The sequence below is a fragment of the Rhinolophus hipposideros genome (assembly GCF_964194185.1).
Source record: "Rhinolophus hipposideros genome assembly, chromosome: 4".
In the NCBI taxonomy this organism is placed as follows: Eukaryota; Metazoa; Chordata; class Mammalia; order Chiroptera; family Rhinolophidae; genus Rhinolophus; species Rhinolophus hipposideros.
In genome coordinates this window covers 29,985,101-30,001,971 of record NC_138050.1, presented here as the reverse complement: position 1 = coordinate 30,001,971, position 16,871 = coordinate 29,985,101, and the positions used below count along the sequence as shown (strand labels likewise).

General features: G+C 41.6%; 1 protein-coding gene across 1 annotated transcript in view; it reads left to right on the top strand.

Moving 5' to 3' along the window:
* The first annotated feature begins 4,053 nt into the window (after positions 1 to 4,053).
* The window catches only part of CENPU (centromere protein U), a 35,371-nt gene continuing 22,553 nt past the window's right edge, over positions 4,054 to 16,871 (top strand). Inside the window, exons 1-4 of the mRNA XM_081046409.1 lie at positions 4,054 to 4,137; positions 7,234 to 7,282; positions 8,239 to 8,356; positions 11,168 to 11,273. Of these exons, the coding sequence (XP_080902535.1) occupies positions 4,097 to 4,137; positions 7,234 to 7,282; positions 8,239 to 8,356; positions 11,168 to 11,273 (314 nt within the window). The 5' untranslated portion in view covers positions 4,054 to 4,096. The remainder of the gene's footprint in view (positions 4,138 to 7,233; positions 7,283 to 8,238; positions 8,357 to 11,167; positions 11,274 to 16,871) is intronic.

Below are 16,871 nucleotides of genomic sequence, written 5' to 3'. Positions count from 1 at the left end.
TGTCGGACAGCAGGTGACACACGAAAGGATATCATGCCACTGCCATTGTTACAATGGAAAAAGCTTTCTGCCTTCCAACTTTAACAGACACCGATGAATACTTCCTTTCTGAATTTTATTTCCTCTTTACGTAGAGAGAACATCCAAGTGAAGGTCTCCTCCTTCCTTGCCCCACCCTTGCCGCCTGGGACTTTTCCAGGTTTGTTTTGCTGCGTCATAATTACAGATGTGGAGCAGTTGGTCTGTTTAAAACAGATAACGACTTTAGTTTCTTCCTGGCGAGAACTGCCAAGGGTAGTGGGTTATTCCCATGTACCCAATAATTCGTAAGTGCTATAGGAAGTTAAAAAAGAAGGTTGGAGAATCTGAGAAATAAATTATTTTCCACAATAGAAAACCATACTCTTTGCCTTAAGGGAAACTTACAGGAATGGATTTGATACATTAGGGAAGAGAATATGCACAAGAAGGGGACAAATGAGTTGAGCAAGGTCAGTTAAGGTCTCTAGTCTTACTAATTTTGAACTGACTTAGAACCAATATTTACAACGTCTGCAAATGAGTAAGTAGCTCTGGTCTCCAATTACCTTTTCAAATCGCCAGCCCCTTTCTTTATGTGCCCTCTAGTGGACACATACTGAGCAGACAATTCAACGGAAGAGTCCATTAGAAAAAAAGCAAAGATACACCTTAAGAAATGAGAAGCCCTTATATAAATCTAGGAGCCTCCACATTCTTCACCTCTTATCTTCATGAAAATGCTGTAAGATACATATTAATAATAATATCTTTGTTTATATTCTCACTTAAACATCAAACTTCTCATTCTGAAGTACGGAACTAATTATACATCAACCCACTCCACAGGGAAGATCCATTTCCACAGAGAAGCACCCACATCCAACCAGTCAGTTTATCCCAAGGATCTAAGATGGTTTGTAGTTCTTTATTATCTGTATTTGTACTATAAAAGCAGTCGGGGTTTTTCCATTTGCCAAACATGGAAGTTAAGCGTTAAGTTATTACATAACTCAAGGACCCGCTACCTAGATGTCCTCCAGTGTCCTGCAGTCCCCTGCTCTCCCGTATCTCCGAGCTTCTTCTGAGGTTGCTCACCTCGCTCCAGGTACCTCCAGGGCTTAGGACCCTGCTGCCTTCACTCCTGTGTTTTCAGCCCCCTTCCAATCACCCACGCGCTTCACCCCATCCTGAACACTCTCCCTAACTCTTCACAACCCTTCTCGATGTAACAACACAAAGTTGTTGAGTTTAGCATGGCAGATTACTTTGGGGGGAAGCCATGGCCAACAGTTTCTACTTTACGATGATGCTTGTGCTGTACTCTCTCTGCCACGGTTAGCTAACCTTTTGTAAATGTGTACGTGGCAGATCCCGAAGTTATGTAGGCTATATACGTATATCCTACATCTATGTATATTTATATATAAATAAGCCTCTCTCCTGTATAATATATATATGTGCACATTAGGAAGAGATTTATTTTATATATTATATATATATATATATATATATATATATATATATATATATATATATATAATCTCCTGTTGGTTCTGTTTCTCTGGAGAACCCTAACTAATACAGGTAGTTATGTCACCAAAGCTGGTCCAATTAGAGTAAATCTTAGGTCTTCTCCTGGGAGTGTTGGGACATAGCTACTCTCTTTCTCTGAATGGTGGAATTTAGATGTGTGACTTGGAACAGTTGTCAGGTGCAAGCTCTGAGCCAGAATCCTAAGATCTAATGCAGGCACCTTCACTTACTTCTTGTAGGACTGCTCCTTAGTTTCCTCATGTGTAAAGTGGGATTATAGTGCCAACCACACAGGGTTATTGGGAGGATTAAATGGTTTAATAGATACTAAGCACTTAGAGCAATGCCTGATCATAGTAAATGCTCAATAAATCCAAGTGATGATGATGATGATGATGATAGAAACCAGTCCGAGGAAAAAACCTTACTTACAAGGAGGGCAAGAAAATGGATTCAGAGCCCTGATGGCTTCTCAAACCTCTAGATCAAACTGAGCTTGACAGGTAGCTTACCTCTGGACTTGACAGTGACATCAGCTTTTAATAAATCCCTTTATTATTTAAACCTATTTGGGTTGAGTTTTTATTTCCATCCCGAGTGCTGAATCTCTTCCTGTCTTAGCAGTTGAGTGGTTTCTTTTTTCAGACCCACAAGCACAAAAGGTTTGACTACAACCCCTTTCCCAGAAATTGGAGTTACCTATCCACTCGCTGAAGGGTGACAACTTTCAGTGGTGCCAGGAACCCTATTTGTACCTATCAGTGGGCAACTCCAATACCTCAGAGGTGATTTACTCTTCTATTGCGATTGCCCAGATGATCCTGGGTGGGGTGAACAGGCATTTCACTCAAGAGGAATCATGAAGGACCTGTAAACAATGGAAAGATGACCAATTTAAGGGAAATGCAAATCAAAAACAATAGGATACCATTTCAACTCACTAGATAGGTAAAAATTTGAAAGTCTTAAAAACTCTAAGTATCAAGAAGTATGTGGCGCCAAAGGGACTTTTATATGCTGCTGATAGGGGTGTAAATTGTACAGTCTACAAAACAGTGTGTAAAAATTGCATTATCAGGTAAAGCTGAAAATATCTTTAAATGATGAGGCGATAATATTACTATTGAGTCTATCCATAGAGAAATTCTTAGACATGTGCCCATAAGACAAACAAATGTTTAGCGCGGCATTGTGGTAATAAGCAAAAAAGACTGAAAACAACGGCTGTATCTATACACAGGAGAATGGATGAATAAAATGTGGTATATTAACCCTCCAAAGACAATGAAAATGAATGAACTACAGCTACATGCATCAATGTGGATAAATCTAAAAATCATAGCTTTGAGTGAGGAGCACTTGCAGAATATGTACCAAATATCATTTATATAAAGTTTGCAAATATGACAATTAATACATTATTCAGGGATACATCAGGTAGAAAAGCATGGGAATGATAAACACAAAATCAAAAGAGTGGTGATCCTTGGAAGGAATGATAATGATTTATTTCCTAATCTAGTAATGAGCACATGGGTGCTCCTTTTTACTTTTACATTATTTTATGTCCTTTTAATGCATAAAATGTTAGTACTTTTTCTTACTGTGGTAACATATACATGACATGTAGCATTTTAACCACTTTTAACTGTACAACTTAGTGCCACTACTTAAGCACATTCATTCTTATTGTTACACAGCCATCCACCACTATCCATCTCCAGCACGTTTTCATCATCCCAAACTCCTTTGGCGTCATCATAGTCAGTAAATTATTGCAAAGTCCAATGTCACAAAGCTTTTGCCCTATGTTTTCTTCTAAAGTTTGACAATTTCAGATCTTAGGTTTACGTGTTTGATCCATTTTAAGTTCATTTTTATTTCCGATGTGATATGGATCCAACATTATTCTTTTGCTGGGTAATACATTTTTAAACAGGGAAGAATCAGAGAATATTAGCTCCAGAAGGGGTCCTCCCCACTGATGAAAGACGTAAGTGGGGTAGAAGTAAAATAACAGGCTACGTTCACACCGTTGCTTCAGGGCAGCGGCGGACTGGAAGTCCCGTCTCTTCCGCAGTGCATTGACTAGACAACTGCACAGTTGCCTAAGCAGCAGGCGCCCCCAACCTTGGGTTTGGATCCGCCCCTTATTGGCCAGTGCCCATCCCAGTTTTTGACACTGGCCCCTCCCCGTCCCCGCCCCTGTGGGCGGGACCAGGTGGCTCCAGAGCTTTGGAGCCTTTGAAAACTGGTTCAGGGCACGGGTAGGAGGGAAAGCCCGGCAAATCTTTCTTGGTTCAGGGGCCGTTAGCGACCGGTTGTAAGGCGAGGACTCCAGCTCCGGTTTCGTATTTCGCCAGGCCGCATTTTCCGTCGAGCTCCAGAACGGGGCGGAGCCCTGCGCCCCGCCAGTTTGAGGCCCGGGTGCAAGCGTCTGACGTACGTACGCGTGTGCTAAGCCCGGATTGGCGGTTCGGAGCGGCGCGGGGTTTGGCGGGAAGTTTGTGGGCTCCGCCGGCTGGCGGAGCGGTCGGCTCGGATGGCTTCGTGGCGGCGGGTGCGGACCCCCGGACGCGCGAGGTGAGTGCCGCGGGCGCTGGGAGCGTGGGCTGGAGACCGGCTTTATTGTCTTCCTTTCCTGCGGCGGTGTTTGCCTCCCCGAGCGGTGCTGCCGAGCGAGGCGCCCGGGCGGTACCGCCGCGGAACTTGGCGGCGAGTGACTCAGGGCCGTGGTTTCCGCGTCGGTAGAAGGGAGATAATTATAGTCCCAGCTTCGTCCGAATCCCGTGGGTCTTACAGGAGTCCCAGTTTAAAGCCGTGCGGGGCGGCAGGGAAGAACGTTAACTCGTGTTCGCGTCACTTTGTGGGCCTGTAGTTTCAAGTAGCCTCAGCATGTTGCAGACAACACCCGTGCCGCTTGGCGCACAGGCCCCGGTGGCGAGGGTCCCGGCCTGCCTCGTGGTCTTGTTTTCAAAGCCTCGCGGTTTCCGCCACCCACACCCCAGCCTGTACAGCTAAACCAAGTCTCCACGGGGGGGGCGGGGGCCGCGAGGCTGGCGCTTGTATCACTAAGAAGGGCAGGCACTCCAGGAGGGGCCAAGCAATTACAATTATTCTTTTAAAAAATTATGGTTGGCATACAGTAGTATTAGTGTCAAATGTACCACAAGGCGATTCGGCATGTATATGCTTGGGATGTGACCAGCACCGTAAGTCTCGTAACCTTTTAATCAAAAAGGTCACGCGTGTAAAAATTGGTTGCAGAATTGCTCTCCGAAAGGTTGGTCTTGGTGGCCTCGTTGTCGACGGTCCCGCGGGCGGTGACGGGAGCGAATTGAAAGGCCCGGTGTGGTCCTGGCCCAGCGCTGTCCGGGCTTGCTGCGTGTGAGGCACGAGGTCACCCACTGGAGAGTTCCACCCGGGCCGGGTCTGGGAAGACTGCCTGGAGAAGGCGGCGTCTGGCGCTGTGGGTGAGGGTGGAGGGCGAGCCGAGCAGAGCGAGCAGAGCGTGGGGCAAAGGCTGGCGCTGGGCGCAGCAGGGAGGGGGAATAAACCGACATTGCACTTCTGTGGCCAGTGGGGAAGAACTTTTAAAGAAACTCTTCCCCCAGTGGAGAAAGGAGTTGGGGAAACAATACAGGGCCCTTGAACCACAGCCGACGAAAATTAAATTTGATCTTGTAGGCCAGTGGTTTTTGATTCATCCCTTCTCTAACTGTCTCACAAAGATAACGTATGTTACGTATTATGTTATATGTGTTATATGTTAGCTTTGTTAGTTATATGTTATATGTAAATGTTACATATTTTATATTTTAAAATGTTGTATTTTGTTTATATACAATATATATTAAATACATGTAAAACATTTTTTCACCTTTGAGATCCATGAAATCTGTTCCTCCCTCCTCCCAAAACTCACTGCTGTGCATACACCAACATTTTTACATACGGTGTCACAGAGGTTTCCGTCTTTTGGAAGCCCTACCGTGCTCCTCGCCTAAGGTAAGGAGGAAACATGACCTTTTTTTTTGAGCACAGACAAGGCAAAAGACAGTGGAGTTTAAGAAGTTATGTAATCTGCCTTCTAGTCCTATTTCTATTACTTGGCTGTGTGACCACTGATAAGTCACTTTACTTTTGAACCCCAGAACCATAAATGCCGTAAAGTGAATACCAGTTCTACCTTCTTCAGGTCTGAGAATCAAATGAAGTGGTTCTCAAAGTGTGATTCCTTAACCAGCGGCATCAGCAGCTTGTTAGAAACACAAACCCTCTGACTCAGCCCCAGACCTACTTACTCAGTCAGCAACTCAGGGAGCAGAACCTGGAATCTTGTAACGAGCCCTCAGGTGATTCGGGTGCCTGACATTTGAAAATCACAGCTCTCAACAGTTTTCCAACTTTTTGTTCACTACGATTAACAGTTATGATGTTTTACATCACAGTTGTGCACGTACACATATATAACAAAAGGTTTATGAAAATACTATGTCCAGTGCAATCTTACATTTTATGTTCTCGTGTTTCCTTTTTAAATGCTGAGGAGAAAAAAATCATAAAGGACATTCTGGGGCAGTTGATGAAATTTGGATATAGACTGGATTACATAATCCTATCAGCGTTAAATTTCTTGATTTGGAAATTGTGCTGTGACCAGGCCCTTTCTTTGGAAAGACACACGTATTTCGGGCTAAAGGTGCGCAGTGTGTCCAGGTTGCCATAGGCATTTGTACACAGGAAGCAAATGAGACCGTGTAAGTGCTTGGTGGACCTGGGCAACGGGTGTACAGAAGGTCCTTATACTGTTCTTGGCACTTTTCTGGAAGTTTGAAATTACATCAAATAAAAAATTACTCAAAGAAATATTGATTCAGACACACGAAACTGATTTCGCCACCCACCAATGGGTGTCTGCATGGCTTGTTCTCAAGCTGGGGATGTGTAGGTATTGTGCCGACACCCCAGCGCCCTGGTACCCAGCGGAGCTCAGTACATGCTCACTGACAGTTATTTCCTGCCTCTCTTATTGACAATTTTTATTCTAGTCACTATTGTTCCATCTGTTTACTTTCAGGTTGTTGAAGACAGGCATTTTTATCCTATTGCCCAGTGGAGGGGGCAAGAAGGGGTGCAAAGCGGGCCACATGTGGATTTGAACCGATGCAGATTTTAGTGCAGGCTTCTCTCCTGCTTGGCTGTGTTGCTTTGGGCAAAAATACGTCTGTAACATGGGGTTCACTTCTACCTCAGAGGACTGTTACGTGAGAAGATGTACGGCCAAGAGCCAGGGACAGGATGGAATGGGTGTCAGGTGTACCTCCCTTCTGCTCAAATCTGCAGAGACAGTCGTTGCTACTGATTGGGACCTCAGGGACAGGATAGCTGCCGGAGTAGGAGTTTTCCACGTCCCTGAGGGAGAGAGCGATGTGCTGTTTTATATAGGTGACATGATTTGACCTATAAAAATACAATTAAATTTGTGAAATCTGGGTTCTACTTTCTAAAACGATTTTACCATAATCTGAATTTCATTGGGTGCACACTATTAGTGCAAGTAATGGGGAATATAATTTGGAAAGAAAATGCTTGGAAAGGGTTGCAAGTTAATGGTGTTTTCCCTAGTTATTTAAAAAATATTTCCTAACTCTTTTGTGTGATTTTGCTGTTTAATAGTGTGAAATATTCAAACAACACTGTAGGAAGAACACATTCCACAGAAGATGTAAGTGATCTTTTATATTTTAATGTGATTTTCTTATAACAATACAGAAGAACTGACATGTTGTGGGAACCTCAGAGTTTCATAGACTTCACTGGGTAAACTCAGTGTTTTATTGTAGTGACAAAGTATTTTCCTCTTGCTCCCACTTTTTCCAGTATAATGGAGAAAATGACCATTGTTAACTTTTTGAATCTTTTTTCTTGGACCTAGCTTGATTTTATTTTTATTTGGATAATTGACATTACTTACAATTGTACAACTTTCTGTATTTTGCTATTTTCATTTATAGTCATTTCTTTGTTGTAAACAACTGTTTATGATTTTATAATATTCCACTTTGTCCACATAGTTTTAATTTAGGGTGGAGTTTTAGAATAACAATGTTAAAAGCAGCTACATTTCTTTAACACTCTTGATAGCTAATTTCAAATTATTTTCAAGGGCTTAACCAGTTGGCATTGGCAATTCACGTCCAGACATAGGAAGGATGTCGGAGAGTACCTACTACTTTCAGGGAGTTCTCTCTGCTCTGTCTTGCCCGGGGTTTCTGTCTCGTGTGGTCTCTCCCTACCTGTTGCCCTAACCCTAGCCTTCAGAGGGCAGCTCTTCTACTCTTGTGACATGTGAGAATGAAATAAAATTCAAATTTCAGGGTGTGTAATTAAAGTTTTATTGCAACATAGCAATGCTTGTTCTTTCTGCACTGTTGCTCTGTGCTTTCACACACTGAAGGCCGAGTCAAGTCAGTGTGACACAGACCCTGTGGTCTGCAGCACCTAATATATTTATTCTATGGTCCTTTATAAAGAATTTTGCCCGAGGAGTCTGCCCCCCAAAGTGTTAAGGATCTTCTTCAGGCAGCAGGGCTGGCAGGAGTGCCCTTGCTTAGGAAGTCGGTTTGGGATGTACTTATTCGTTAAAGCCAAGTGAATGACTTTGACTTTATTCGCTTGTAGGAAGCTGGCCAACAGCCTAAGCCCGCTGATGTGTTTGATTTTCCTGACAATTCTGATATCTCAAGCATGGGCAGGATGAGTGAAAATGAGAAAGATGAAGAACCTTATGAAAACTTTGGTTAGTATTTAAACCTTTATGCTAAAAACTTGAAAGTAGTTTAAGCAACAACATTTAGACTAGTTACTAATACAAATATAGAAATATCTTCAAATATAAAAATCAACTTGTCTGCATATTGATACAATGTTCTGGGGAGTGCTTGATAATTTGAATTAATTTTTCTCACTTCTAAGTACATTGGAACTAAGAACTCTTAAACATGATCAAAGTGGAACACTTCTAGTAGCATTTGTTAATAAGCTGGTCATATTAGGATACCTATTATAATATTTGTAACAAGAAGAATATAAAATATATTTCTCACTCCATACCACCAATAGAGTCATTCAGTAAGGGACTTTAATTTAGGGAGAAGAAGAGGGGTAGTTTTCCCTTTTCTTAAACACACTGAGGCAAAGGATCCTTCAGGAGAGCCAGTGGGAGAGTTTCTCCTGTGTTCCTTGAAGTCCCTGGCTGACCCGGAGTGTGAGTTGTCCAGATGGAAATGCTTCTGTCTCTGTCACTGGCCACTTCAGAGTAAAAGTGATACAGAGAGTGCCAGCTGCCCCCACATCTAGGTCAGACATTTTTGCTGGTATATGTTTTAAGGGAATTTTGAAAATATATACCCCCTCACATATTTTTAATTTGGTATCTAATGTTTTTCAGTCTAATTTTTGGTCAAAAGAAAATATTGTACTACATTTTATAAGATATAAAGTAATTATTACCAGAATATATTATGACTTGATAAAAATGTTTTAATTATTTTAAAGGAATCTGAATGTAGAAGATCTGAATCTAAAAGAAATCACATAGTTTAAAAATTAGGATGTAAGTCACTTACCTTGAAACTGTATTAAAATTGTAATACCCAGTATATACTGATAACAAAAGATGAATACAAGTCATGTGTATACATTGTGTATACATTTTTTTTGGCACCCCCGGTATATGAATTCATCGGTCAGTTGACATTGGGTTGCTTCTCCCTTTTGACAATTGTGAATAATGCTGCTTTGAACATGGGTGTACAAATATCTGGTCAAGGTCCTGCTTTTACTTCTTTTGGGTATATACCCATAAGTGGAATTGCTGGATCTTATGGTAATTCTGTGTTCAATTTTTTGAGGTGCCATTTTCCACAGGGGCTGCACCATTTTACACATTTCCATTTTACACATTTCCACTAGCAGTGCACAAGGGTTTCAATTTCTCCACATCCTTACTTGTTTTCTGTTTTTTTGATAATAGCCATCCTACTGCTACTGGACGGGGAAGTGGTGTCTCATTGTGGTTTTGAGTTGTATTTCCTCAGGACAGTGGATGTTCAGCATCTTTTTCTGTGCTTATTGGCCATTTGTTAATCTTCTTTGAAGACGTGTCTATTCAAATCCTTTACCCATTTTTAAATTGGGTTATCTTTTTTTTTACCCTCCCCCCCAACTCCGATTCAACTCCGGTTCAAGTTGTTTCTCAGTCTAGTTGTGTAGGACGCAGCTTCCTGGTCCATGCTGGTATTATGAGCCTTGCGCTCCACCAGACTGAGGCACTTGGTTGCCAGGTCAGCAGCTCACGGCAGCTCTCGCCAGTTGCCAGCCACTCACACTGGCCACTGGCCACTCATGGTAGCATAGGATGGCTCAGGTTGCTCCCGGCAGCCCAGCTCCATGTAAAGCTGTTGTTCACGATCTTAGCTGTAGAGGGTGCAGCTCACCGGCCGATGTGGGAATCGAACTGGCTACCTTGGCGTTAGGAGCACAGCGCTGACGCTGAGCCACCAACCACCTGAGCCACCAGACAGCACCTGGTTCGTTACCACTTTAATATTGAGTTCTGAGAGTGCAGTTTGTATGACTGGTTACATATGAAAATTCAGGATTGAGCTATTTCTTTTTTCCTTGTTATTCATAGTAGTAGCGTAAATAAATCCCTTTGCCTAGTTGAGGGCAATATAAGTATATTACTAACTTTGAAATTGTGTAGTTGATAATGTTCATTATTTAAGCAGCTATTTATTTGAAAACAGTTATTTAAATGTGCACTGTCATGCTAAAATTTGAGCATAAAGAAATTGTTGTTCGGCTCTTACCCGGCATCTCCCTGCAGCAATTCAACTCCACCACAACTGGCCACCTACCTCCCTACCCCTCTCCTCAGCCCAGCCCAGCGTGCTGAGGTTGCTCCTATTACTCCTCTTTCCTAAGCAGGTAGGAGCGTAGTCCTTCTCTCAGCATCTCCTCTACGGCTTTCCACCAGGGTCGTTTGGTCTTCTCTTTTATCTTCTTCTTTATTCAAGTTAACTTTTTATGCTAGCTAGAGGCTCTAGCAATGCAGAGCCAAGTAGAGAGGACAAGAAGTGAGAGAGGACTGAATCCCTCCCACAGGGCCATTCATTCACACGCAGGGAGTGCCTGCCCTGGGCTAGGCACTGAGGCACTGGCGAAGCGGGAGTGTGCCAAGCCCTCCAAGCCTTGGCATTGATAGTAAATGCCGTGGTCTCCTACGCAGTGCAGTGCTCCATCGGTGAGGAAAGAGAACGCCAGAGTTCCTATTTATGTTGGTCTTTTATCTAATTAAAACCTTCTCATGTAAGTACAGTGATACAGGTTATAATTGATAAATATCCATGTATTTATTAGTGAGATCATTTAAATTTTTCATTATAGCGATGTGAGATCAAAACATTTGGAAAACAGATTGTATGATTGATTCTGATTTTGTCAGCCATTTAAACAAGATTGCTTTGTACTCCATTGTAAAGGAACAAACTTAAACTTTTCCTGGTAAACTTTTAAAGTTGCACTTTTAAAAACAATCTTTTTGTAGAGCCTCCTTTACATAGCACGGCTATATATGCTGATGAAGTCGAACTCTCCAAACACTCCAGATCATTTATCCCTTCAACTCCTCAAGGAAAAGAAGCAAAAAGAAGGTACGGTTATAGTTCAAGCAATTATTTATTCATGCTTAATGGGATTTCTGAGAAGCTCTTTAAGATAAAACTTTATAAAGCTAAAGTTTTTAAAAGATGTGTTGGGCCAACTTATGTTTTTCCTTAAGAGAAGTGGTACATAAAAACTTAGTCTTTCAAAAATTGACATATAATAATTACAGGTACAAATTTCCAGTTATTAAAAGGAATAAGTCCATAGGGATGTAATAGATAACATGGTGACTGTAATTAATAATACTGTATTGTTTATTGTATATTTGAAAGTTGCTAAGAGAGTAATCTTAAAAGTTCTCATCACAAGAAAAAAAATTGGTAACTGTATGTGGTGACAGATATTAACTAGACTCCTTATGCTGATCATTTTGCAATATATACAAATATCAAATCTTTACATTGTATACCTGAAACTAACATAATGTTATATGTCAGTTACACCTCAATAAAAATAGTCTAATTTAATAACCAAAAAAAATATAATTCACCCCTGATTATCCTAGAAAACATTGCCTGTGAAGGTGGTTTAGCTTTGAGGTAAAACAAAAAACGGAGGAAACGGTTTTATGAGCATAGAATTTTAGGTGATTTTTCAGAGGTCTCTTTAATTTACAAATTCTCTATCACAAAACACATGTTCTCTAGTACAAGGTGAGAGTAGGGAAGACAGGCTGATAATTACAAATATGTTGTATATTTTAAATGTGTTGTCCCTAAGGAGCATCGGTTTGAGTTTTACAAATTTATATGAAGGTATGGTCAAGTAAATCATGTAAAAATGACTCCATAGAGACAACTTGAGGGCAAATTCTATAATGAAGAACTTTTCAATAACTATCATATTAATTATAAATTATTAGCTAGAACAAATCTTTGACTTAAGGACCTCTATTAGGTAATAGGTCAGTTCTAGTTATTGAATATATTGTGAAAGTAGCAAAACTGCATTTTTAGAACAAATATTCCACTTAGACAGAAATCTAAATGAGAAAGTCTCTCTGAGGTTATCTGCATGAGGGAAGTTTTACAGTACTTGTAAAGACTCCAGTTTTTCTGTTACTGAACATCAGCAATAAAAGCCAAATATTTGGAAAAACACACACTTCATTTTAAACCGTGGTGGATGTAAGTTTTAAAGAGGAATTTTTTTTTGAATAGGCAACACATTCACATGGTTTAAAAATATAAGAAGGTTTTAATAAAAAGTCTTTCTCTCTTTATCATCACTCAGCTCCTGCACCCACTTCTTCCCTCTCCTCCACTATTAATTTCTTATGTGTCCTTTCAGAATTCTTTGTATTCACACAAAACTAAGAATACACATTTTTAACCTTGTATAGAAAAGGTAGTATACCTTGCTACCTACCTTTTTTCACTTAATATATTTTGGAAATTTTACGTATTGATACACATGGACCTTTCTCATTCTCTTTCACGTTGCAAGTATTCCAGCATATGGATAGTTTACTCCATCCCATATTGATGGGCAGCGGGGTTTTTTCCAGTCTTCTACTGTCCCCAAGTGCTATAGTTAGTCACTAACCTGGTGCACGTGCCATTTCATACTCTTGCCTAGATATCTAAAGGATATATTCGTTACAGGAAATCCTGGGTCAAATGAAATGGTGTTAATTTATACAGTTATTGCCGCATTGCCACCATAGTGATATCAAACTTGGATTTTTGCTAAGATGATAACACTTTTGATCTATCTCAGTCTAGTTCTGCTTTGTGTTTTTCTTAAGACTGTTGAGCAGCATCTCATCCTATGTTTAAAAGCTCCTGAATTTCTTTTTCTGTACTTTTTATAGTCTTCTTCATTTTTCTAGTAGATGTGGTCATTTTCTTCTTGATTTCTATGACTTCATCTAAACATTAGTGAAATTAACCCTATTTATTCACCTTATTAGATTTTTTTTTTACTAGTTTGTCCACCTATCTTTTGCCAAAATACCTAATGGTGTTTTTTACCACACAGAAATATTTTTCTTTTTGTATAGATACATTGATACATTTATTAAACTTTTTCTTTTAGGGTTTAGGGATTTTGATTCATAGTTAATCATTTTCTTTCAAAGAACTTATATGATTTATTTTTATACTGAAATCCTTGATCCTTTTTATCCTTTTGTAAGATATAAGGTATAGACCCAACTATTTTTCTTTATATTTTTTTAATTTTTCAATCACTGTTGACATTCAATACTTTATTAGTTTCAGGTGTACAGCATAGTGGTTGGACATTTAATTTCTAGGTTTCTTCATCTGGAAAGTGGGATAATAATACAACCTACCTTATATGATTGTTTCAAGAAGAATTTATCCTCTTAGGCTCTTAAAATAGGTTGAATATAGTAAACTTTCAAATGGTGCTTATTATTTGTGGTATTTTTTTCAACAAGAATTTATTAAGCACTAACTAGGTACAGGCTCTGGGTTAAAATAACTCAGAATGGACATAATCCTTGTCCTCATGGAGCATATTAGTGAGGAACTACTGACAAATCATATGGGGAGGGCATGATACTAGGAGTAGGATTTCGGGGGGTGAGGCAGGGTGAGGAACATTCCATATGAGGTAAATAGCAGTGTATAAAGGTGCTGTAGTGGGAAGAAGCACGGTGAGTCTGTGGGACTAATAATCTGAGATGCCCCAGAGTAAAAAAAATGAAAGGGGTAAACACCCTGCCAGATGGTAATTGCTTTGAACGTCATTGTTGATAGCGATTGCTAGTTCTACCCCAACGTCTTCTCCCCTCCCTTAGTGATAAAATGTGTGGTTTTAGCTGAATACATGGCTGTCAGAGTAAAGAATATATTTTCTAGCTTCTCTTGCAACCAGGGTTTCTATATACTTAAATTTTAGCCAAAGAAGTATCTGCAACTTGTGGAAGTATCTTTATAGGGAGGAGTGTGCCCTTCTTTGCTCCTTCTCCTTATGGTTGGAATGGAATGTGACAGCTGGAGCTTGAGTAACCACCAGGCTTTCTGAGAAAGTGTACTGAGAAAAGGAAGCAGTAAGGTAGAAGGAGTCTGGGTCTCTGATGCTGGTGGGGCTGCTATACCAGCCCTGAATTGTCTCAAGTTCTGTTGAGAGGGAAATAAAGTATCTTGTTTAAGCCACTTTGGCGGTGTCTTTTCTACCATTTGTAGCCATACGTAATCCTATTTAATAAACTTGGTAAGGAGTTTTGTCATCATCTTAAGCAGTTGAAGACACAGGTCTGCATTTATAAATGATTGCTCTGGCTGCAGGGTGGAGCATGGATTTGAGAGGTGAGAATGGAATGGAGAGACCAGTGTGGAAGCTATTTAGAAGTCAGGCAGGGAGGATGAGGGCAACTGTGACAGAGATGGTGATGAGGGCATGGGTTTGAGAAATAGGAAGCAAGTCACCGGGGCTTAGTGATGGGTTGGATATAGGAGGCTGGGGAAGAGTTTGCTGTCAGGGATTCCTGGTTTTCTAGCTTGTATGAATGGACGGATGATCGTGCCATTGATTAACGGAGGGGTTACTAGGAGAGTGAGTACCCCTTATTATGAGTCGGCCATGAATTTGTGTGGAGATGTTAAAGAGGCTGTTGTGTGCATGGGTCTGGAGCTCTGAGGAGAGGACCGAGCTGGAGTTCCAACTGAAGTTGTAAACACAGGTGGTGTGGCGCTGTGGGCATGGAGAGAGCGCACAGGGAGAGGTCACAGCCTGAGAGCGGGCAAGGGCCTGGCACCAACCGCAAGGAAACCCGACGTCTTCTGTCCAGGTAGAGAAGGAGCTTGCAAAGGGGAGAGAAGAAAAGTGGCTACAGGGGAGAGAAAACTAGGAGAAAACGAGGAGAGTGTGTGTGTGTGCAGTCAGGAGGATCAAATGTAGAGAAGCACATAAGGTAAGGACTGAACACATGCATTGCATTTAACAGTAGGGACATTTTCGGGAATCTTGGTGTTGATGGTGTGATAAGTCCAAACAAAAGCCGTTGTTTGGGTAAGTTAGACAGGGTTTGTTATGGATACAAAAGGAAGTTAGGGCAGAAGGGATGCACTGGGAGAGAAGCCAGCAACATTTCCCAGGACTTATGGCGGCATCAGCATCTAGGCCCCAAATCCTCACCAGGGGTGTAAACTCTTTGTTCCCACCCTCTCCCTCCGTCTCCTCTTTATGTGTAGGTGATTCTGCCACCGTATTACTCTTAGGGTTTTAGCTCTCCATGTGCCACTGTTCCCAAGTCTCTGTCTTACCCAGCCTTTCTCCCGAGGCCCAAGATGTCTTGCATATCGGTCATATTTCCCTAGATGCTCACAGACAGCTCAGACTCAACAAAGACAAAACGAAGCTCAGTCCTTTTCTTCCCCATCCAGTATCAACAAGCTCCTACAGTGTCTCTGTGTTACTGGTCCTGCTGTCATCCAGTCATGCAAGACTGGGGACCATTCCTGGTATCTTCCGTTGTGACCAATCCTATTCCAGCCTGGTACCACCTCAGGAATCCACTTTTTTCCTCTCCGTACGCTGCTACCTCCCTGCAGCTGCCATAGTTTAGGCACTAGCTACTCTCCCCTGCAGTAGTTTCCTGCCTGGTCTCCTCTGTTTACCCTCCTGCCCACACAGCTTCCAGCGGGATCTTTCTGAAATGCAAGTCTTACAAGGGTGAGATACCACCTTTTAGGGGCTCACCGTTGCCTGTATGTGTGGCCTAGAAGGCCTCTGCCAGTTTGGACCCTCAGGTAAATCAGACAGAGGCAGATTTAGAATCGAATAGGCTTATTAGTAACATCTGTGAAAGTGAAAGGTGGAAGAGCCAGCACTGGGCAGAGATGGCCTTAGACTGCAATGTAAGCTCGCGCAGTTCTAGCCAACCCCTTCGGGAGCTCTGGGGAGAAGTCCTGTTAGAGGAGTGCTGGACTGGGCAGAAATGCGCAGGGGCCGTGCTCTCACCATGTTTAGTTACTGGTGGAGACTCTCCAGAGTGTAGAGTCTCTGCTCACGCTGTGCTGCGGGCTGGTGGCCGCTGTGTGGAGATCTGAGCAGACGCTGCTATGGCTGCCGTGCCGTCTCCTTGGTCATATCCGTTGATCTCTTCCCTCGTATTACCTTCTCTTGAACAATACATTCTATCTGTACTCTGTCAGTGGGCCAGCTCTTCTACATTTTTCTAAATGTGCCAGCTCTTCTACATTTTTCTTCCTACCTTAAATACGCTTCCCTTTATTTTTTCGCCTGGAAAAGTGTTTTCAAAAGTCAGCTCAAGTGTCTTAACCCTGATGTCTTTCCTGATGCTCCCAGCCATGCATCCACATCTTCTGTCCATTGCGCTGTCGTCACTCTGCGTTATCTTTGTTCTTCCTGCAAGACAGTGAACCCCTTTAAAGGAAGGCTCTTCGTTTTCAAAGTGATTGTATTCACTGCACTTTGTATTTTGAAGTTGGTTTTAAATGTTTGTTGCATTGAATTGAATGAAATGAAGAACTCTCATCTGTCATCAGAAGTGTCGGTTACTCTTTCCAATTCAAAGGACAGAAGAAGGTGTTCCTTTTTATATCACCTAACGATGGGCTTAGGCCTGTAGTTTTTAGTACAAACGTAGTCCC